The sequence below is a fragment of the Anopheles coustani genome, chromosome 3, assembly GCF_943734705.1.
Source record: "Anopheles coustani chromosome 3, idAnoCousDA_361_x.2, whole genome shotgun sequence".
Lineage (NCBI taxonomy): Eukaryota > Metazoa > Arthropoda > Insecta > Diptera > Culicidae > Anopheles > Anopheles coustani.
In genome coordinates this window covers 1,645,050-1,667,302 of record NC_071288.1, presented here as the reverse complement: position 1 = coordinate 1,667,302, position 22,253 = coordinate 1,645,050, and the positions used below count along the sequence as shown (strand labels likewise).

The 22,253-nt window shown below is 46.8% G+C and overlaps 2 protein-coding genes across 3 annotated transcripts in view; both read right to left on the bottom strand.

Moving 5' to 3' along the window:
• The window catches only part of LOC131272868 (nuclear pore complex protein Nup88), a 49,208-nt gene that overhangs the window by 204 nt on the left and 26,751 nt on the right, over nt 1-22,253 (bottom strand). The window contains exons 3-7 of the mRNA XM_058274740.1: nt 4,729-4,854; nt 3,993-4,365; nt 2,808-3,656; nt 2,401-2,741; nt 55-303 (exon numbers count right to left, since the gene is read on the bottom strand). Coding sequence (XP_058130723.1) covers nt 55-303; nt 2,401-2,741; nt 2,808-3,656; nt 3,993-4,365; nt 4,729-4,854 — 1,938 coding nt within the window. The remainder of the gene's footprint in view (nt 1-54; nt 304-2,400; nt 2,742-2,807; nt 3,657-3,992; nt 4,366-4,728; nt 4,855-22,253) is intronic.
• LOC131272869 (opsin-1-like) lies at nt 387-4,260 on the bottom strand. 2 transcript variants are annotated; one of them, XM_058274742.1, is made up of 2 exons: nt 4,252-4,260; nt 387-1,588 (listed from the first exon to the last, which is right to left on the bottom strand). In XM_058274742.1, exon 2 carries the CDS (start codon nt 1,574-1,576, stop codon nt 524-526), a length of 1,053 nt encoding a protein of 350 aa, XP_058130725.1. In that variant the 5' UTR covers nt 1,577-1,588; nt 4,252-4,260; the 3' UTR covers nt 387-523. The 2 variants fall into 2 exon arrangements, with proteins under 2 accessions (XP_058130725.1, XP_058130724.1); XM_058274741.1 differs by lacking the exon at nt 4,252-4,260 and adding an exon at nt 1,711-1,892 and having other exon boundaries at nt 387-1,638.

The following is a 22,253-nucleotide window of genomic DNA, read 5'->3' as shown; positions in this document are numbered from 1 at the left end:
TTATCGTTAGAACATTTTACCATTCACTTGCAAAAGTCCACCCCCGATACTTACATTTCGCCGATGATTTGCTTTATGATTTCTTCCTGCTTCACCGGCAGTGAGAATGGTTTCTCCTTTGTGGACTTTTTCTTCGACTCTAGCTGCACTTGCTGGATGTTAATCTTCTGCTTCGCCTGATCGACATTTTTCTGCAGCGTGGTAACCGATTGTTTGACCTTGGAGATCATTTCGGAAAATTTCTTCTCGGAGTATGAACCCTTCGGGAGGCGCAGTGTCGCCAAACGTACTACCTCTTGCGCTCTGGTTTGATAAGAAAAATACAAACAAGTCGATGTTAAAGATACCTCTCGTATTGATGGGATGGAAAATTAAAAAATACACTCTTTGTTCACTTTCCCGCCTACTCGTCGAAAGGACAAGAGGACGTTAAAAAGTTTATTGCTTCCTCAAACTAAAATACTAAACAGTTCGTCAGCTATCGGTCAACGATCATCGGGTCCCTCGGGATATCACTAGGTGCTTATGCTTTCTCTTCCGTGCCTTGCGTGGCCACCGACTGTGCATCGTCAACTGGAGTAGCATCCTGGCACGATAGCGACGGGAACTTCTGGTACAAAGCAGCGCGATACTTCGGATGGCTGATGCCGTACACAATCGGGTTGTAGACGGCGTTGGCCTTGGCGAACAGCGAGCCCCAGATGGTGGCCAGCGGGCTGATGGGTGCAGCCTTGAAGATGCCAGTGAAGTTGATGACCAAGTACGGCGTCCAGGCCATGAACCACAGCGAGATGGTGACCAGGGCGACCTTGGCCAGCTTCATCTCAGTGCTGGTGTTCTGGGCTTCCTGCGTGCGCAGCGAGGCGACGTTCATCTTCTTGGCCTGTTCGCGCATGTTCTTCTCGTGAGCCGACACAGCCTTCAGGATGAAGGTGTACGAGTAGATGATGGTCAGCAGAGGCAACCAGTACACGAACACGGCGTAGATGATGATGTACGATCGGCTCAGCCACGTCTGGGTCAGGTAGTCGGTTCCGCAAGCGGTCATGTTACCCTCCGGCACATACCGGTTCCATCCGAACAGCGGGGCAAGGGTCCAGAAGAGAGCGAAGACCCACACACCGAAGATTCGCAGCAGAGCACCGTTGTTGGTCATCGGCTTGCCCGAAAGACCCTTCACGATGACGTTGTATCGGTCAAACGCAATCATGGTCATGGTCCAGATCGAGGCACAGCCGAACAGCGATCCAAGCATAGCGTAGAGCTCGCAAGCGAACGGCCCAAAGGACCAGGTCTCGTGCCAGCAGTTGATCACCATCGGCGGTCCCATGGTAAACATCATGAAGAAGTCGGAGAAGGCCAAATTGACCACCAGCAAGTTGGATGGGGTACGGAGTGACTTGGTGTTCGTGAAGATGTACATCACACAACCGTTACCAGTCATCGAGATCATTCCGAGCATGAAGATGGCGAAACCCAGGATGGAATGCCACAGCGGATTCATAGGCGGGAACTGGTTCCAGTGGGGGTGCACCATGTGGAGCATCTCCGGAGGGACCTTGTCCACCACCGTCATGTTTCCAGCACCCTGGGTCCAGGCATCGAAATGCGGTTCAACAAAAGCTGCCATCGTTGATTCTGTAGGTAGAAAAAGAATCGTCATAAGAAGTCCCTCGAGCATGGACCAGCCAGGAAGTAGAGGTGACTTACCAGTAATGTCTCGGTGATGGTTCTTCTACTGCAAAGGATATGTAGTTGTTGCAGTGTTGGTAATTGTTGTGAAACACACTTTTCTCACTTTTCACGTTTTGGTTCCAATAAGCTGAAGAAAATCGATGTTACTCGAACTACTTCAGACTTATGGTTGAAAGCTAACGTTGCAACGGCTGCAAAGAACCAAGAGCGACTCAATTTGTTTCGGTTCCGTGGTGTACCTTTTATAGGACACCTTTTCTCGTCTCTCGCGGACTCTAATTGAGTTAAAAATCGCCTCAAGCAAACACCCCTTTTCCATTGCTTGCTAGTATATTTTCAAGAAAAATAGGCTTTCAAATGCAACGAATGCACCTTAAGACATTGCGATGCACAACGAGTGCATAAGGCTTCGCTAGGCGCCCTGTGATGTTTTTTTTGCTAATGTGAGTCGTTTCAAATATGTGTGCGTTACGTAATACCGAGTAAAGGAATCAAAGCAGCCGGTGGCGTTTACATTTCTCGTTCTTAAAACGGACGCTCGCGAAGGATGGTAAAAAATACCTTGATACACGATAATTGAGTTATTACCGATCATTGACAGCTGGTGGCGCATACTTTTCCCCCTTCCGTTTACCCTATTGACAGCGAAACATGAACACGCGTGGCGCGTCATGACCATACTTTCAAAGAATTAGCTCGTCTTACCTTTTGAATAAGGTATTTTGTTTGTCGCACAGATCTTCGTAGTTTTCCGCAAGCCGTTCGGCCGTGGCCCGTATCTTCAGCTTTTCCGCCTGCAGTTCCTCGATGTCGTTCAGCTGCTGCTGCTTGAGCAGCCGAAGGACGTGCTCGCGTTTTTCGATTTCCTGGCGGGCCTTCTCGTGGCGCACGAAGTAGTGTTCACGGAGCATTCGCGTCGCCTGGGTCAGCAGCTCGAACGCTTCCTGCGGCGTTGGCTCGCTGGACTGGTCCAGCTTCAGTATGGGTTGCGTGAGGCCAGACTTGAGAATGGTTTGGATGCGCTTCGAGAAGGAATCCTTCAATAGCTACGGACGAAAGGGAAGTAAACATCAATACCAATGTGGTCGATTTTAGGCATCCATGGAACTTACATTTTTTATTGGTGACTCAATCACACCGTTGGCCAGCGTCTTTCCACTGCCCGTGAGTGCCCATTTGCGTATCAGACTCGGATCGGTTATCAGATCGAGCGAAACGACCTGTCCGGACGCCAAGAACAGGACCAAGCCGGAGGGAGACTGCAGCAGGGTAAATCCCAGCACTGCATTTGGGTTTGCGTTCTGCAGAGCCTTCGTGCAGACAACGTACTCGGCACGGCTTTGCGTACAAAACAGTGGGTACCGGTCGGTCAGCTCGTCGCCACCCTCTTCCTCCTGCTGCTCGACGAATTCGTACAGTTGGTGGGTAAAGTCCAGCGTGACGGCATGCAGGCCAGCATTGTGGTACACGAAGTAGCGCGATTCGTTGAGTGGGTCGCGTTTGAGGTGCAGCGGACAGGAGTAACCCTTTTCCGCCACGCCACGCGTTTCCTCGACGGTGGGCAGCCCGAGCTCGAGCTCGACCGTTTCCAGCACGTGCAGGTACCATTCGCACGGATAGATGGACAGATTGCTGTCCCCGAGTTCGTACGATTGCGAGGCACCACGGCTCGCGTCCCCCAGCGGTTCATCGATGAACAGGGCGTGGTGCGTTTTGCCCGTGCTCTCCGCGATGATGACCGTCGGTGGAAGCGTCGGGATGACGATGAGCGAACACGAATCGAGCCCGTAGTTATCGTCCACCTGGGGCTGAATCGAAATCGGTCCCTGAAGCTTCGGACGATTGGTGTCGATGCCGGCGCAAAGTACATACACATTGCCGTCACCCCGGAGGATCACTATTGGCCACTCAACCTTTGCGCCACCGGCGTTCTTTTTATTTTTTTGTGCGATCAAAGAATCCTGGTGGATGGAAGAAGAAAAAAAACAACCAAAATGAGTCCCTGCATCAAAATGCATGTTGGTGAATGTTGGCAAACATAACGTTGACGGGCACAACAAAATGAAGGCAATATTCAGGGGGAGTGGACGAATACTACATCAACGAGCACCCGAACGAGCTACGGATGAGTTAATGAAAGTGGATAGAAAATGCATTGGAAAGACGACGATGCGGTGACCATGATTGCGGGTCAGCCCAGGTGCATCATCATCGTATTGCACCCGGATGAAGTCGTTCGGAAACATTTTCCTTCCTTTCCCGTTCCAAGCAAATAGACCAAGTTTTCCGAAACGTACGTGCAGCAGCAGCGTGGAACCCTCCTTTGGCGTTGCGGGTTGCTGCTTCGCCGATGCGGTGACCGTTGACGACGTTGACAGGAGCGTTGTTGTCGTGGGTGAGAACGTCGTTACGTCGCCACTCGCACCACCACCACCACCACCGGTAGCGGAAGAAACCACACGTGGCGGAGCAATGTCAAAATCAACAGCCGTATCGCCCAGGCTGTTGAGATAGGCGAGCTTCGACGAGATGGTGCTGCTTCCCGGCGATCCGAACGAAGGCTGCTGTTTGCTGCCACCCTTACCGCCCCCGCTAATAGTGACGGCGGCCTGCGGTGTAGGTGTCGGCCCAATGCGCCATACATGGCGCAGCGTGTCCACGTCGTATACTCTGCGGAAGGAAAGGGAGGCGACGAAGGGTTAGCTATAATTTTTCTGTTTGCTGTTGTTTTCGGCCTCCACCACCCTTTCACGGAATCGGGATCGGGGACGGAACTGGTCCGCTTCGAGGCATTCCAACAAACGCCCGGAGAAGGTCGGACAGTATCGTCACGAACCGGTCGCTTTCGGTTGGGGTGTTTGACCTGGCTTGAGGTGTGCTGACATAAATGGTTCGGTTCGGTTTTTGAGGTTTTGCAGAATATGCATACGGTCTTCCGGGGGTTTGCCGCCCCTTCGCTTTCAAGAACGCGAACCAACTCCATCCAAAAGTCCAAGGCTTCGGTTCGGTTTCGGAATTTCCTATGGACTGTACCTTATTGAGTTGTCCGACAGCAGGGCGAGTAGGTGGGAATCGGTCGGAGAGGCCGGATGCCAACGGATTTGCAGCAGCTCAATCGTTGCAAATTCGTTAAACAGATGTTCATCGGGATTGTACGAGCTGTGGAAAAACAGGCAAGAAGATAAGGGAGAGTGTTTAGATATGATAAGCCTACATTTCTGAGTGTTTCATTTTGAAATTTAAACTTCGATAAATGGTAATAATAGTGACAGTTCACAAACCGCGTGTAAACATAGAGATACAGTAGGCTATAATTAGTCCCTTGAAGAACACCATCCACTGTTTTTTTTTTGTGAAACGTCGCTTCTCCCATTCCTTCACGTTGTTCCCAAAACCAAAAGTGCCCTAATCTCCCAACACACACGCTCGAGACTTTGCATTTGGGAATATAAAAGGGAAAATTGTGAATCCATAAACCCGAAACGCACACTCCAAGTAAATCATATTCTCTCTTTTGCAGCGAAGGATTGTTACAAAAAAACAACCAACCGATAGAACTGAGTGAAACAATTCTGTCCTAACCGTATGGGTGTGTGTGTTATACACCTAGTCAAATAAATCGAAAACTTTTTACCAGCATACACACCCTCGGGCTCGGGACATGTATTTTGCATTTTCTTCAAATTAATTTATAAATTCAAATGTTAATAAAAATCTATAAACAACACCTCGTCGTGGCAGGGAAGCCCATATCCTTTTTCCGGCCCAAAGGAAAATCCGTTGTACTTTACCATTCCCTGGTGCTTTCGTTTCGCGCGCGTTATGTGGGACGTTCGTTTCATTAACTCCAACCGGAAAGTGGTGAGGCACCGGGTACCGGAATGGGTTTCCCGTGAAACTTGGATCGACCCGCGGATCGGCCCGAGTGGTTGCATTCGAAGAGAACATCGGTTGTACATTTGCGTGTCCAATCATTTCACACTTTCGGAGGGTTTAGCTCCGTGTGGATTTTGTTGACAAAATGCTGGTTGTTTGTACCGTTTGCTGTAATTTGTGGTTAAGCCTCGACCATGTTTATTTAAAAAGCGTCTTATTCTTTGATACATCAGAACCATCCTGGTTGAATCTGTAAAACCAAACAAAAATGTTCCGAGTTGTTTTTTCTTTTTCTCATGGACAGAACATCAATTTAACTGTTAGTTTTCGCGCAATTAATTTTATAATGCTTGGCGAGGTGGTAACGTTAACTATTCCTCGTTGATCGTTTGTTTTAATCATCCATGCAAAAAAAAAAAAAGAGAGTACTGAAAAGTCACACACCGGATGTAACTCACGTACGGAATAGTGGACTGGCTGCACAGTTATGGACTTTTCCGTGCATCCGACCACGGGCGGTCGACAAACCGGCAACGGGGCAGTCGAACTCTTTCATATCTGTGTGCCCGCGGGAGCGAAGCATGTGGGAAAAGTGGTATATTATAATTTAGCAAAATTAAAAAGTACTACCATTTCCCACTGCGGAGGACGGGGTGAGAGAATGACCGAAAAAAAGGAATCCTTTCCGGACAACTGGACCCTCGTTCGTATTCTCGGGATGTGTCTTTGGTTTCCACTTCCCATTTACACTGATCTACAACCTTTATGCGCTGTACCGGGGCACTAATCAAAGTGGAGTGGCCTTCTCGCCATGTCTTCCGCGCCACCCCTGCGGGAACCCGCTTCGGACACGTTAATATTCATTTGTATCCCTAATTCCCCAAACTTGAGAAGTACAAGCGCACCGTCGTAGTCATCGTCGTCGTCGTCATCGTCGTATCGCTTGACCGAGGCCGGGATCGGATTGGATCCGGCGGAGAGGTAATCGTATATACGATGGGGCCAATCCAGCTCCCCACACTTTGAGTGGCTGACTGCAAGATCCGCAGAATCTGGGTAACAATAAAACAATCCGGTCACAAGGCACACACTCGCTCTCCCCTTCCGTTCGGCCACTTCCCTCTCCCTCGTGCAATGCTTTATTTCGTTGCGGAGAAAAACCGGAAGGGAAAACGATAAAATCGTCCAGCAAAAAGTATTAATATAACATGTTTAAATTAATACAAAGCCTCTTATGCCCTCCTTTTTGGTCTGTTGCCATTTTTTTTCTTCTGCTGGCCGTATCCTTCGGCCACCGAAATCCGCGTACTATACCTTTCAACATAAGGTAGAGCCACAGTGGCGAAAAAAAAAAACGAAGAGAAAAGAACGATGTATGCGACAAAGGTCCACCATCGAAATCGCTTATGCCGCGCGTGACTGTGTCCTTTCCGTTCCAACTTTGCCAACACTTTTCCGTCGGTTTTGCGAAGACTTTTTTGGCCACCCAACGCGGCGGCGGTGCTATCACATTTTCCAATGGTGTAATTCATTTTATCCACACATGTCACCTGCTCGTCCTCCGTCCGTTTTTTTTGGCCAAGGGTGCGAGTCGCCGCCCGTTTTAATTTTTACAATTTAAAACCCAAAAAAATATATAATAATACATTACGGTTGCGTTTGTTTTCTTTTTTAGCGCCTCATCCACTTAGAGTTGATACAAAATCTCCGCTGCGGCAGGGAGGAAAGGGTGAGACGAGGGAAAGTGAGTCGCAGTAGATAATTTTGCAAGGAAAAATCCTACATTCGGCGTCGCGTATCATTACCGCATCGTGTATTCCGGGTGCTGCTGCTCCCTTTTCCCTACTAATCCAAAACGGCGTCCACCCTTCCCCCCCTCTGACCACCTTCCGATCCGATGACGAAAGGGGAAAAGAGCAAACCCCCCCCCCTCCCGCAAAAAGGAAAAACGATAGAGCTTCATACTGGGTGTATTTTTGCACTCCCCTGCTTGTGCTTGTGCTTAACATTTCTTGTGCTCATTTTTCTATATTTGCAGTGGGAAAATGTGTATATATTACTCATGTTATTGTCGACTGCCGGTTTCGGGTGCGCCCGCGGGGTTCGGTCGATGGGTAAAAACGAGATGTTGTCGTATTTTTCATTTGGCCAACGCTTGGCGAAAGAAATACCGCGCGGGCGGTAAATTTGACCCTTGCCTATCCCTGAGAAACAAACCGGCCATCATACATTCCCGGTTCCCGCTCCCGCCACAGCTTGGGGATTGTCGACATTTTTTTTCCACCATCGCCAGCCTAACCGATGGAAAGTGATTTTTCCACTTGTTTTATCTTTCGGCAGCATTGGTGTCCAACCCTACCATGATTTCGAGTCATGGGTAACTTTGTTTTTTTCGGGCGGTTTTTATTTTGAACCCAACCGAACAAGGAAACCAACGGCAACGGGACATATTTGGTGAGCTTGCACACAGCGCAATGGCGAGTCAGTTAGAAATATATTTTAATCTGATGATGGGAAGCCACCGAAAATAAATAATACCCAAGGACGTGCCGCAGCGGGAGGGGGGTGGGGGAATAATTCGAAAAAACAAAAAAAGACCCAACTACCTATACTTATCCTTAACATTGTGTCTCCCTCCTACCACCACCGCACTCGCTAATTCTTTTCGGTCGGGTCACTCTCGGTTTTGTGCGGGAGCGAAAAACAAGGACATCCTTAAAACCGGAAAGAGTTCGAAGAAAGGATCAGAGAGTTAACGTGGTTAGGAGCAGGGGGGGAGCCGGTCGCGAAACCGGCTGAAACAACCCGGGGATGGTACACCGGACATGCGATAAAGAGAATTTGTATGAAATCGTATCCGCTTAAAAAATACACACATTAAAATATGGGAATTATTGTTCGAGAGGTTGGACCCGGGACGACAAAAAAAAAAAACCGGGTTGACTTCGGCGGGCGCGAGTTGGCAAAACCGGGTAAGGGCGGGTATAATGAAAGGATAAAACCTTAAGAGCATGAGACGCTGCGATGCACGTTGGTCTTGGGCGGCGGACGGAAGTATTTTTTGTCAATTTGAATTTTTCCCTGCGTAGAGATTTAGCTTTTGGACTTGTTTTTCTCCCCCCCCCTCGGCCGTCACGTGGCCTAAGGCATCCGGTCTTGATCCCTCCCGTCTACTTATGTTTCATGTTGTACAAATATATTTGCGAGATCCAACTGTTGGTCACCGTGTGTACACGTGCCAGGCACATCAATGCTATACTTAAGAGACAGCGATTTTCTTTCCCAGCTGGTAAGAAAAGTCCCTTTTTTCAAATGTAACCACAAACCGTGTTCCAAATGTACCTCACCGCATGCTAAGATGGGTGGATATTTTTTGGATATTACCTTATTTTTTGGAGCCTCGATCAAGTGCCATTGGAAGGAAAGGGGCAAGAAAGGCCAACCTTAGAGGAAGGAGAATTTTTTTTGCGTTCTTTTTTTGTGGTAAGAAAAACAAATTTATGGCCACTTCTTGCCCACCTTCGTCGGATCATCATCTGTGCTGGGTGAAACCGAATGTGTATCTAAAGGATTTTCAGAACGGACTCTTAGCGTAAGCGTAAGCGTTTGCCTGTCTTTGGTCGTGAGCATCTGGAAGATGCTAACTTGGGGTGATAAAATAACACTCCCGATGTATTTTTCTAAATACAATTTAATGAAATGGGTTAACTTGTAAACCTGTGCGCCGCTTCAGTGGACCGGACCGTCGTAAGAATCATTGATTTGGTGGTGGGTGAACGGTTTCTTTGGAGGTTCTTATATTTTCAACCGTATCAGATTAAACATGTTTGTATTATAGTAGGCGCTGAAGTGCTTAAAAATTGGCCTTCATTTGTTACCTGTGCAGAAGCAGGCGATGGTTGATGTTTGGTAATAGGTTGGGTTGGTATTAGTTAAAATGTTGATCATTAGGAAACGCGAAGTCGTCCTTGAGTCGGCTCGCTAAGAGGAAGCAATAACAATCGTCGTAAAAAATTAATCAAACGCCTTGTTCGAAACCAATACCCCGCCGAGCAGTTCGGCAGGTGCCGCGCGCGTTTGCTAACGATATTACACAGCAATAATCGTGACCATTTTTCAGCGAAAAACACTGCCGAACGATTATTATCTCGCTCGTCATCCATTCCACGGCTTCGAGCGTCGCGGAGGCTGCTATAAGTACCTATTTTAATTCCAAACGTAACACTTTCGCCGGAGATGCCGGAGTGGCCAAGGTAAATGTTTGGCAGAAAAACGTGTCAGGTTCGTCGATAGTGGTCGTCATTAAACGCCGCCTCCCGCCGTTAGCCCACGCCCTTTCCATCGCTTTTCCCGGGGGCTTAGCAAACATCACCGGGACTTGTTGTTGTGGTCGATAATGGCAGCGACGACGACGACGACGACGACGATGACGATGACTTTTGGCAAACGGCGACGCCACGAGCGGCCCGTGGACTTCTGCGCTGGCGAAGATAAGCCCGCAAACCAAAGCAATGAAACCAAATCGGTGACAATAAAAATTTAAAATTATCCCACCGCCCCCAAAAGGGTGAACCACGGACCAGGGAGGGTGGGGGTTGCTGCGGAACGTTGGACGGGAAACTGTTGTTCGACCGTTATGGCTTTCGTTTCATTCCTTTTTTTTGTGTGGAACTCCCCGTTGTCGCGATGGGCGATAGTCCGCGTTTTCTCTCCAACTCTTCCGGGCAGGATCATCATTGCCGGTGTGTGTTTTCCGGGTTGAGCTCACGCTGGTTTCTGATTGCTACCGGTGCGTGGGAGGTTCACCCTTTTCCATTTTCCAACGGCTAAAGACTGAAACAGTTGCGTTGGGATGCGGAACGAATTTAGAAGGTTTCCTTAATTGGTCGTGGATTTTTCAATGAGGGAAGCAGCGTCTTCTCAAATCGCGAGATCGATTTACTGTGAGATGTTGGTGGCGTCGTCCTTGTAATCATTCTCCGGGTTCTCCAGTCGCCGAAGATGCGCTTCTAATGTAGGCTGAGGGGGCGAAAAGAAAGCTCAACTCTCAAAACACATCCGATGAGTAAGTTGCAATCGTGGTGGAAAATGGGAAATTTATTCAAAACTGCATAATCAGCAAACGCAACTGTTCTGGAAGTCATCGGCAGTCGACGGGTTTGCCACTGACGTTGGATTAATTTTCCCGCCACCCGGTAGGAAAACGGGTTTCCATCGCATTCCCGCTGCTGAGGGTATTGATTACGGGCGCTTATGCTGGGGAGATCTACCCTTGCCCTTGTCTCCCGCCGAGGAAGGTTGTGAGCGAAAAGTGTTAATTTCTAAACTTTATAAAAAGTATTAAAATTCATTTCGTATCAAGATTTGCACCTCGGAGATACGGGGGCACTTGTCGGAAATGCCAGCCTCGGCCAAGGATTCCCTTTCCCGACGGCAGAGAGCTTGCCACTGTGAACATGCGTGGTGCTGCAAATTCATAAGCCATAAAGCGAAGGCAATGGAGGCGTGCTTGTGGTGAAAATAAGTTGTTCCGAAGACGTGTCCTCCGGGTGGACCGCATCTATCACGGCGGAAAAACGTGAGGAAGAAGGGTGTGACCATTGAACGACCCACCAAAACCACCAGCACCCACCACCACAGGAGTGCGAAAGACGTTCGCAACTCTTTTATTGGCGCCAAAAGGGGTTGAGAATACTGCCTTTCTACCTATTTTACACCGAACGAGAAAGCTCACGGTTCAAGGTGAGCCCTCCGGCTCGTAAAAAAGGCAGCAAGCATCGCGCAGTCAGCGATTTGGTAAAATTTTATTAAAATATGCAAATTTTCATGTTTACTGTTATGATTGGATTATTTAAAATAAGCTAATTACTTGACGCAGATCAAATAATCTAATGTGCTCAATTAAAACAACGTCGATGATTTTTAAGCCTTTTACCGCTGATGTGAGAGGGGAAAGATTTTCAAAGAACATTCCAAAAACACTCCACATGAAGTGATTAAATTTTTAGCAACAACATAGCACTTTTACTTCTATATATATTTTAGCTCAATAGATTGTCCAACATTTTCATTTTTCTCCTAGCAAGTCCACATAAAAACATGCCGTATGTTGAATGTATAAATTCATAAATTAACCCAATGAAACTTTTCCCTCTACACGGCTTGATCCTTCCTTCAACAATCCCAAGTTTTAAATACCATTACCTTTCTTTCTTTCAGATAAACACCCATTATAGTTCCCAGTTCGATCGTTTAGTTTGTTAGCTGTTGAGCATGAGTTTTATCAAAAATAAACTACCGTTGGTAGGACGGAAGAAAAAACCCAAAACGCCCGGTTTGACGCGCGATGTGACAGAAGCGTTTGCAGAAAAAGGGGTTGATCTTTCATCGAACAAAAGTTTCCCCATTCCAAAAATAATGCAGCGTTGGGAAAGAGTTCGGGAGTGTCCAAAGCCGAAGGATAAGAGTGAACTTCTTTTTAGCCGCAACCGGAAGGGAATTAACAACACAACAAACCAGACCACCATCAATCGTATGAGAAGAAGGGGGGAAAAGCACCAACGGGAAGGATAGTAAATTCGTTCCTTTCCTATCCGTCAGTAAATTAGCATAATTTTCCGAGCCTCCTCTACCGTCCACCAACGGCACACCATGGCCTACTATCTGGTGTGCTGCGCTGTTTTTCCCTCAACGAACAACAGTTGCTGATGGCGCGTAGGCGACGTAATTGATGCGGCTGCCTGTTACCAGTCCCTGCAGAACTCGGCGCACTTCCTGGTCGAAGGCTGGCTGGTGGTAGCGCCAGCTTCTTTATCGAAGTTGCTTCGATTGAACCGGAAAATTCACTGATCCCTTGGATCCCTGCAGTTGGGTTGTTATTCCGTCCGACCATAGCCTCCTTTGCCTCGACGGCCCAATCGTTGCCTGGTTATCTTGAACCATGCCACACGATCAAACTGGAGGAACTTTTTCAACCCGCTAAATATTACCCCCTTTTTTCACCTTTCAAATCTTCCACTTTTATTTTAACGCTAGTTGCAGTGTCCGGGAATGGGTGCGAATCAACATGCAAACACCATTAGGCCATACCGTCCCACACCCCAACGGAGTCCTCTCTCCGGATGGTATCTGTCGGTAATGTCTTTGGTCCTTGAACGCGCGCTTTCCCACTCTTGATTATTGAGGTTCAATTTGTCTGCGGTGGAGCAAGGAAGGAAAAATACACACACTACTTATTATAATTTCTCTTCAGCCGACTTGTTCGACTTGTTTTGCGGGTTGATTATTTTTATTGGCTATCGCCAAAGAAAGAAAGAAAGAACGTCAGATAGGAAACGAGATCCACCAGTTCGCCCGAGGTAAGGACAAAGTCTTCGCAACCGAAGTGTTGGCCCCGTTCTCGGTTGTGTGCGGAAAGGGGTTTTTCCCACTTCGTTCCGAATGTCAATTCTAAGGACGTCTGTTTGTTCGTACACCGGGAGGGTTCCTCTTTCGCGTCAAATGAGCTTCCCGCTTTTGCTTTGAAGCTTGAGCCCGGTGCCCCCGGTTGATCGCGTTCCTTGTGAGATAAAAACGACAAGCTAAGTGTCTGAGTGACTGGTTTGTCAGTTTTTTAGCAGCCTCCGAAGGGGGTGGTGGATGGGATGGGATGAAGGGAAAGGGCCCGGGCCACGAGATACTTGCAGCGAGAGATTTTTCAGATTACGCCGCCGCGCGTTGGGGAGTCAGATTTTGTTCGGGATAAAAATCGTACGCTGTACGCTCGTATAATGTCGCGCGGAAGAAGAATGAACCAAACACCGTGGAACGGGAACTGGGAATAGAGGGCAAAAAGAGTGATTAAAAGAATAGCACACAACAAAGTGAGCATCCTTTCGAGCGAGAATTTCTTACGCTCCCTGTGTGGATGTGGATCCTTTTTCCCATCTTAACATCGGTTATCGTATGTTCGTTGGTTTGAAACGGGAGCTGCAAAAATTTAGCGTATGTTGTTTGTTCAGTGGAAAAAAAAATAAACAAACGGGAGTCAACATCGAAAGAAAGACCCGCACACGAGGGGGGGAAATGTGGCCCAACGACGAAGGGGCAGGGAGTATGACGTTAAGACAATCTCAATTGTTTGAAAAATTCGTCTTCCGTTACTGAAGGAATGGGATTACGAGAAGTGGGATGGGAGTTGAGTTGCAAATTTGGGGTTGTTTGGCTCGGTCTCGGTTTCGCGAAACTTTTACCATGCAACGAACGGATCATTTCTTTATTGCAAACGAGATGGTTCTTGTTCGGAACGTTGGTAAAAATATTGTATCGCATGAAGAAACATAAAAGGAAAACAGGCAAATATTTGGTTTCGCTACGGGAAGAACATTTACTTTATTTGTGCATTATCGATGTCGAGAGACAACAGGTTTATGTTGAGTTGGAAAAACAAAGCAAGAGCGAAAAACAACAGATATTGTAATTAATTATTCTATCATAACATGAATGAGATTTCTATGATACACTTAAGTTTAATGACTGCGAAAGAAAGTAATAATCTTCGATAAGTGAGTGTTTCAATTTGTATACACATACTAATCAAAACACGCACAAAGCATAGAATCTCCATACTCTTGCATTATGCATCGGCACTTGATATGCTGAAGCCGGGCACATCAACACATCCGAAGGTGGGCGTGTTGTTAATGATCGAATAGCAAATAACCAAAGTCACGCAGGAATCGAGAATTCTCAGCACCCAAGCAGGTGCGAACCTCCTCCTCCACCAAGTCCTAGAGCATACATTTTTAAGTGATGCACAATTGGATTCAGAATCAATCGAGCTGGGGAGACGGGGCGGGAAAGCTGGTCGACGAGCTTGACATCGTTGCCACGGCATAGCAGACTATGAATATTAATGGACCTTTGGGTCATCTGGAGCTGTCAGCGTTGCTCGGGCGGCGACAGCTCAGGCATATCTCTGATATCAGAAATTCAGTTCATTACCGGCGGTTCGTACAAAACGCCGGTTGTGGTTTGAAATCGAATAATCACTGCTATCACGAGATTTATCAGGAAGCTCTCATTACCCCTAGACGCGACGGATACGAATTCCTGCATCAACCGGGGCGTTTGAAAATAATTATTCCAAAAGGTTTTTCTGTTCAGCATTTTCTTTTCCTGTGCGGTCCTTTGGCCTGCGGTGATGCAAAACAGGAAGCTCTGATGATTGATTTTTAAATTAATTTTTAATTTATTCAGTCAAGTCCTTCCTCCCTCGTCTCGTGTAGGGCCGTGTCAGCCTCTCAATGGTGCTGCAGAGTACCGTTGTTGATGGAAATTTGGTCCATTTTCATTTGGCTTTGTTTTAAAGAGAAAAAAAATGTCTACACAACCTATCAATTCCCCTGCTTATTATGATATTGTCAACAGCCCAGAAAAACAAAGCAGGCGGGAGTGGAAACACGGCGAAAGAAAATCACTTTCTCTGCTGAAAGTTTTACGGACTTCAGCCGAATTGAATTTTTATTCAATTTTAATTGAGTTGTGCATAAATATATTTCACCATCACCTACTTTTTGTTTCGTTTTGCTCTTTGCTTGATTTTCCCTTGCGGTGAAAGTTTCCGCACAGACTTCATGGTCACATCACGATTCGATGAAGGATATCGCACCGGAAAACAGTTGCCCGAGGGCAGTTTGATTGTGAATGTCTGCTCTATCCCGCTCATTGCTTATGGTTTTTGGCGGTAAATTGAATTATGTCCGACTTTCACAGATTCCGAACGGTAACGCTTTCCGAGGCTGATAAGAAAAACCGCGAGTCCGAAACAGGCGCACCTTGAACATTTTTGATTGGGACGGAAAGGAAAACGGATTCGTTTTAATTTTTCGCTCCAATGAAGCCTGCTGGGACAGTGGTTGGAGGGTCGTGGACTCAATTGGAAAATTTCCCCAAAATTAAAAGCTGTTTTCCCAGCGCCCTCGGTTCTGGTATCACGCGATGGTGTGTACGACGCTCTTTTCGCTGGTTTTGATTTATTAATCGCCGTGCGTCGGGCTGTTGCTCTAATGGTGCTGAAATGGTGGCGTAAATTATAACCAGAAAAATTACGAACCATTCGCTTCCGGCCAATCCCACAACTACCATTTTTTACACCCACCAAAACCAACCACCTTCCCGGGGGCCCCCGAGAGGGAAAACAAAGACAGCAAAGGTGATGATGATTTCTTCTAATGACAAATATGTGTTGAGAATTAATCTAATTATTCGAAGGTGTTACAAATTTTCCGAAAATATTCCCCATTATCGTTGCCGTTAATGGCGTTCGCGCGCCACGGCGCTGCTCCGAGACGTTGTTGCTTCTCAATGGTGCCCTCGAGGGTCTCCGCCACATCCGTCCGTTTCTCCCCGACTTCCCCGTTCCTGGGAAAATTGAATCTCGCGAAAAAAGGGGTAAGCCTCTTCCGCTTCAGGATAATGTGGCGGCGGGAGGAATCGTCGTTTCGGCTGGCTGTTTTGGTGTCTAATATTTATTTGTTGACGGTTTATAAGAAGTCCTTACCTTCCCCGGGCGGCGTCCACCGTCCATAAGACGTTGGGTGGGTGGGATACTTCCCGCGCCAGAAAGGTGGGCCAGATTGCCAGATCGGGGGGCTCCACGTTGGGCGGTGGTGATAATGTGATCTTAACACCTCCCAGGCGTAAACGGAAGTGGTGTCGAGAATGTCCCACCGACAGTCGTACAGTTTTTGGCTGCGTAGGCACAACCCACCGGAGGGGATTAGTACCCTGTTCCAGTTGTGGTACGTGAGACAATTTTTGAGAACTTGCTTTTAGCGCTAATGGGCCGGAAGGGATAGGGAACGGGCGGGGAGGGAGAAGGGAGGCACCGTTGAGAAATATTTACGTTCGGGCTCCTCTCGCGACGATAATGATTATAAGTACGCGTGTAAATGAGGGGTATCGTTATTTCGATAGATTGTAATTTTTCACCCACACGCTGCAACTGCTTTTGGCTGAATTTTTTTTCAAGAATGTCATTTTATGAGAAAACAAGGGGAGGTTCTAATTAAAAATCGGGCTCCCCACTGCTCTTTTTAATTGCTGGAAAAAAATGTCAAGTTAGTTACTAACTGGAATTCTCTATATATGAAATGAAATTCCAAATTCGATTATTTTTAGAAGCTCTCTTAGCTTCTTTTCTTAATCTAATCTCCATCCACTCTCGTCAAAATCAATCACAAGACTGATGGTTCAATCGTTTTCATTTTTCAATGTCTACTTTGTTCCATCTTTTTCAATATGTAAATCCATCTCGGTTCAGTAGTAGGCCATCGCTTATCCAAATTTCGTTGCCAACTATCTGGCGAATGATTTCATTTTTAATTTTTCGTTGCCTCGCATTCGAAATTTATTCGTTTATAGTTTCGATCAATTCGTTCATTATTATTGATATTCTATATATTCATCTAGCCCGGCTCAATCCCTACAGATAGTAATGCAATGAATACTTTTCGATTCCAAAGTGTAAAAGAGGGATAGTAGCGAATAATTGACCGAACTTTAATCTTACGTACAACTCACCTTCACAAAATAGTGTGAGAGAGGAAAAGTTTTTATCAAACCTTACCTCGCGCCCAAAGCCCAAAAGTGTTCCATTTGTTGTCTAGTTTCGCACAAGGAACCACTCGTTCGTGATACTTTGGTCAAACTTTTGGTAAGAAATAGTGTTGCAAGGATAATTAAGAGAGGGACAAGCGCGGTCCTCTCAGATTCGGGTGTCACTAAAAATCGGATTTAGTAACACACAATGGTCCGATTTGAATGGCAACAGGAAACGGCCAGCCAAGTCCGTAGCTAATTTGAAGATAACCGAGCGAGCAGGAGAACTCAAAATTTCATCCCAAATTGTACCTTCATGCTTTCCTTCAGTCACTGCGCTTTTCACCCGGCACGCTCGAGTGGGTTCGATAAAAGGAAAAACTCCTCCACAGAACGAACGAAACAGAAGATTTTTGAGAAGAAATGCTCGTTCCTTCGATTTTGGCTAAAAGTTAAAACGGAAATGGAAGGCAGGAGCCGGTAGGGACTCGTTCAAAGCGACACACAGCGTTGAATTGTAGCACAGTGCAGTGCACGGTGCGGACGATGCAGGAGGAGAAGATTCGTTCACTACCTCCTGTGCAGGCGCAATTTATTGAAGGTAAAAAGTTTTACTAATAATTTGCATTTTATATTTTCCGCCATGAGCTTTTCCAGCAGCTCCTGCATGGAGATTGTGCCGTGTTCGGGAAGACATTGGATTTTTGAAGGGGATTCGTTTGGAAGCCAACGGCGCGAGGGTGGGGAGGAATGCAGGAAAGGATACAAATAAGAATGATATAAATATGTCCAGTACTGACAATTGTCTACTCCGAAACTTTCCAGCAATCCAGGAGGATGTGCAGAAGAACGGGATGGAATGGTAAATTATACAGCCCTAAACAAGATTACAGAACAGAAGCCCGTGACCAAAGGATGGATGGCACACTCAGTGAGAGAGAGAGTGAGGAAGAGTGATAGGATTTGGTAGAAGACGAAATGAGAATACCTTCACTAGAGTCTACAATCACCATGTCTTCCGATGGGATCCCCCCGCTTTCTTGTGTTTCGGCAATCGTCTTCCAGAAGCATCTTATGCCTCGGCCTTAGATTGGAACAATCAGTTTGTATTCTTTTCCTTTAAAAAAAGGCAATTCTTAGGCATTGCGAGACCTACACGAACTTGGAACTGCATCGGTATCAGCGGCAAAATTTGTGGCGAGAGCACAAATCTACTCCGATTACGGTCACCACCTTCATCAACCGGGAAGGGAGAATCCTATGTTGCCCTCATTTGCACTACACTATTTGAGGTCATAATGGACAATCCGGGAACGGTAGAACTATTCGTTACCACCGACCACCCTTTCTGTTCCCCGGCTTGATAGTCAGCTTGCCCGGACAGATACCTGCATTTCCGCAATTATAATTTCATCGGGTTTGTTTCCGGTCGGTGCGCGAAAGAAGCCATCACAATCATCATCACTAGGATTTGCCGTCAGAGGACCGCCTCCCGCTCCCGGGGGCCGAAAGCAAATATAATACGAGCAATAATAATAATAATAATATGATATTTCATTCTCATTTGCTTCACCGGCCTTCAAATGAACGGTTGGTCTCTCTGGCCGGTTTTTTGGTGTTCGGTCACCGGACCGGCACAAGCCGTAATACCAGGATGCCCTACGCCAGCAAAACGAAAGCAACCGAGGTTCTCCGGGGTGGACGAATGAATCGGAGAGGAAGCGGTTGTATGGAATAATAAATACATCGCCCCGGTCGGAAGTCGGGACCTGGAACACAAATTTTGGGCAACATTGAAGGCGGGGCAGAAGAGTAGAGGAAGAAAAAAGAGTTAACCGAAACGAGTGAGGGTTGGGTGGAATTCGCGAAAGCCCGCTTTCTTCTCCACGGGGCTGGTTCCCGGTTTTTGGAAGCGTTTGCTGGAATGACCCGCGCAGGAAAGTTCGTTCATTCGAAACAGATCATCCATTTTGGTCGAAGGTGAGTAAAGCGCGGTCGAGCATCCACAGCGAGGGCAGTTCCGTCGTTGCCGACCATGACCGAACCGGGCGGAACCCGCCGCCATTACCTGAAGATCCAAGTGAAACAACAGCGTGGGAGCCAGAAGAAGTAAAAAGCCAGCTCCTGCGTCAGGCCATCCGGGCTCGGGCACGGCAGAAACGGCACCACCGAGGTCCGGGAGCGAATTTTCTAGTTAAATTAATTGTAAATTTTGCAATTATTATTTTGCGGTGGGGTAAATTAAATATCATATAATTTCATAGCTTCTGCTCGGTTTGGCGTTGCGAGCAAAACGGTGACTTCTGTCTGTTTGCCAGTTTTTGTTGCCACCAGCAAAGGGAAGGCGTACACTTTGCCGAACGTTTGTCTATTTGGACCAGCACTACTACACCTACTACAAGTGGGCCAGATGATGATAGTATATGATCCCTGCAACACAGTCGTGAAGTTTCCATTGGTTGCTAGATGATAGTTTTCGTAACCGATTGCAGGATTTCCGCAAAGCAGGCGACGAAGTTAACTGAATAACATTTTCAGCGATAAAAACACAGAGATGTTAAACGAAAGATTGTTAAACGGTGAATATTAATTATTATAGATGAAAGGAGAGAAATATTTTAGATCAACAACTAGTGTCTTTAACACATATCATACAATTATAGTCTTGTTCATCAAATAATTGCCACCTCCAAAATGGCGGAATAACATTAGCCAAAGTTTTATTCGCAACCGGACGTAGCACAGGAAGTCATTCCCTTCAGTGAACTGGTCCTAAACCAGTCAGCATGACACTTGAAATAAATCTCACTATGGTGCACCCGGTTTTCCTTCAGCGGGAACCAAAAATCAGCACAAAGATTGCCGAATCTTTTGTTTCAGCTCGGAATAAATTTGTCTTATCTTGGCATCCGGGTTCGCCGCCATATCCTTTCTTCGCGGGTTACCCGGATTTTACATCCTACTTTCGAAACGGGTGCGGCGGCTCGCTTCACTCCTCGGGTCGGCCACTTACTTAACTCTTTTAATTTTACGATCATTTACTTCCGTTTGCCAACGGGTTCGGGGTTTGTCAAGACACTGGAACTCTTCGGAAGGAACGTGGTACCGGATTTGTACAAAGTATCGCTTTCGCCCCCGCAGCAATACTGATCATCCCCACTTTTTCCACCACCAGTTTGCGGTCGAGGAAAATTTTTCGAAACATAAAATAGGATTATTATTAGATTCATTTTCCGTGCGACGAGGAAACGCGCTAAGAGTTTCCTACGATTCCACGCAGCGAGTTCTCTTTAGCCATGTTCAATTTCGAATGTATTATTTGCACTGATGTGAAATTAAAACCATACTCCGCCACATGCTTTCATGTGCTCCGACTGTTCTCCTTCGATAGGCGAGAAGCATATTTTAATTAATACCTTCGAAACGGTGGCGTCGGCTTGGCGTGCCATATTCGTTTGACAACTGTCGAGGGTGGTTCATTTCACCATATTTGCCAGCAAACCAAAACCACGATCACACTCACGATCAAAGGGCTGGGGGGGTGGCGGCTCTCGATAACATCGAGCTGCTCGTTCTTGTGAAAGAAAACCTCCTTCCGTTTGTGGTTTTTATCACACAGATCCAAAGCAAACACCTGGCGTAGACGCGGGGCTTTGTGCGAACCATTGTAAACAGTAAAGTATTGCCCTAGGTATGTTGCGGTTCAATAATTAAACAGGAAGATATTCCGGAGAGCGCGGACAAAAATGGGTTTCATAAGAAATTTTTGGGACTTTATTTGTTTTCGCGAAAGGTGGAAAAAGTAAGTAAGTTCACTTACACAGCCGAGGTCGTAAAACGGTGAAAGTTTTGCTCCGAGGAAGCAGCACACCGTAGCTATCAAAGCCAAGATGTCCGACTAATAAGGTGCATCTCTAAAATCTACCTAGCCTAGTTCGCCATGCAATTACCCCATTCGCTCGTCGAGGCCTCAGAGTTCAGCTTACGCTTCAGTTAGCGAATAAACCAAACCCTAACCTGTGGAGAAGATAATCTCCCGGTCTTTTCGGTCGTAAAACCCTTCGCTCGGGGAAGTGAAAACGGTGCAGAGTCCCAGGAAGGGCACGGCCGGGGCGCTCCATCAATCAGCGGCACTAAGTCTGCTGAAATATGATTGCGCGATAGGGTCGACGACGACGACGGAGGCCTACCATTAGCCTCTCGATCGAGCACGAAAGAAAAACCCCCGCCCGGTACAAAGTTGCATTCCGGAATAAGTAAAATTTCCAACAAACGACGGAACGAGGAAAAGGGTTCGAGTGCCCCTGCCGACGGGGGGTGGCGGCAAGGATTAACAAAAATTCACATATTTATGGTCGTGTTCAAAGTCATTCCCTGGTTTTCCCTTTTTTTTTTTTTTTTTTGAAGTGCGGTATGTTTAACAGCGGTTTTTCCGTGAAAAACAAGGACAAGGTACACAGGGAGAGCATAGGAGGGGTCGGAGGATCCAGCCCTCGCACAATGTCGCATTTTTTATTCATGCCCTGGTACAACGTCATCCCCGAGCATCCCCCTCGAGGGGTTGAAATGCAGTTTGGTCTTCTGTGGGATAAAAATTCGTCCCATCTTTTGCCTTTTCCGCCCTCCTTTTTTTGTTCCTTGGTGGCCACATTTTTGTCATTGGATGCAGCGCTCCGAAACGCGGAGATTCATGGCGTCGATTACTTGAATTTGCTTATGCATAGGCACGATTTTTGTGTGTGAGAGGCAGAGCGGTGGGGTGGACAAACGGGCGGGGCTCTGGTTTCGGTTTTCTTTTTTTTTCCAAAGATTCCTAAAGCGGCAAACGGATGGAAAAAGGGTTCAACCGCCAGATAACCATGTACTGTTTTGTTTTATTAAGAAAAACGATTAGCAAAAGGCCGTCGTTGGGGAGGGAAAAATTGATTCCAATTTTGATTGTCTTTTTTACGAGACCGCGCGCGGCGCGACTTACCTTAACAGGAGCAGTAGTCAAAGGGAATTAGACAAAAAAAATCCAACTCCGAGTTCATGACGGTTGCCGTTTCGTAAGTTGAGTAATTCGGGCCTACACTCTGTTGACAGATCATGCAAGAAGTAGT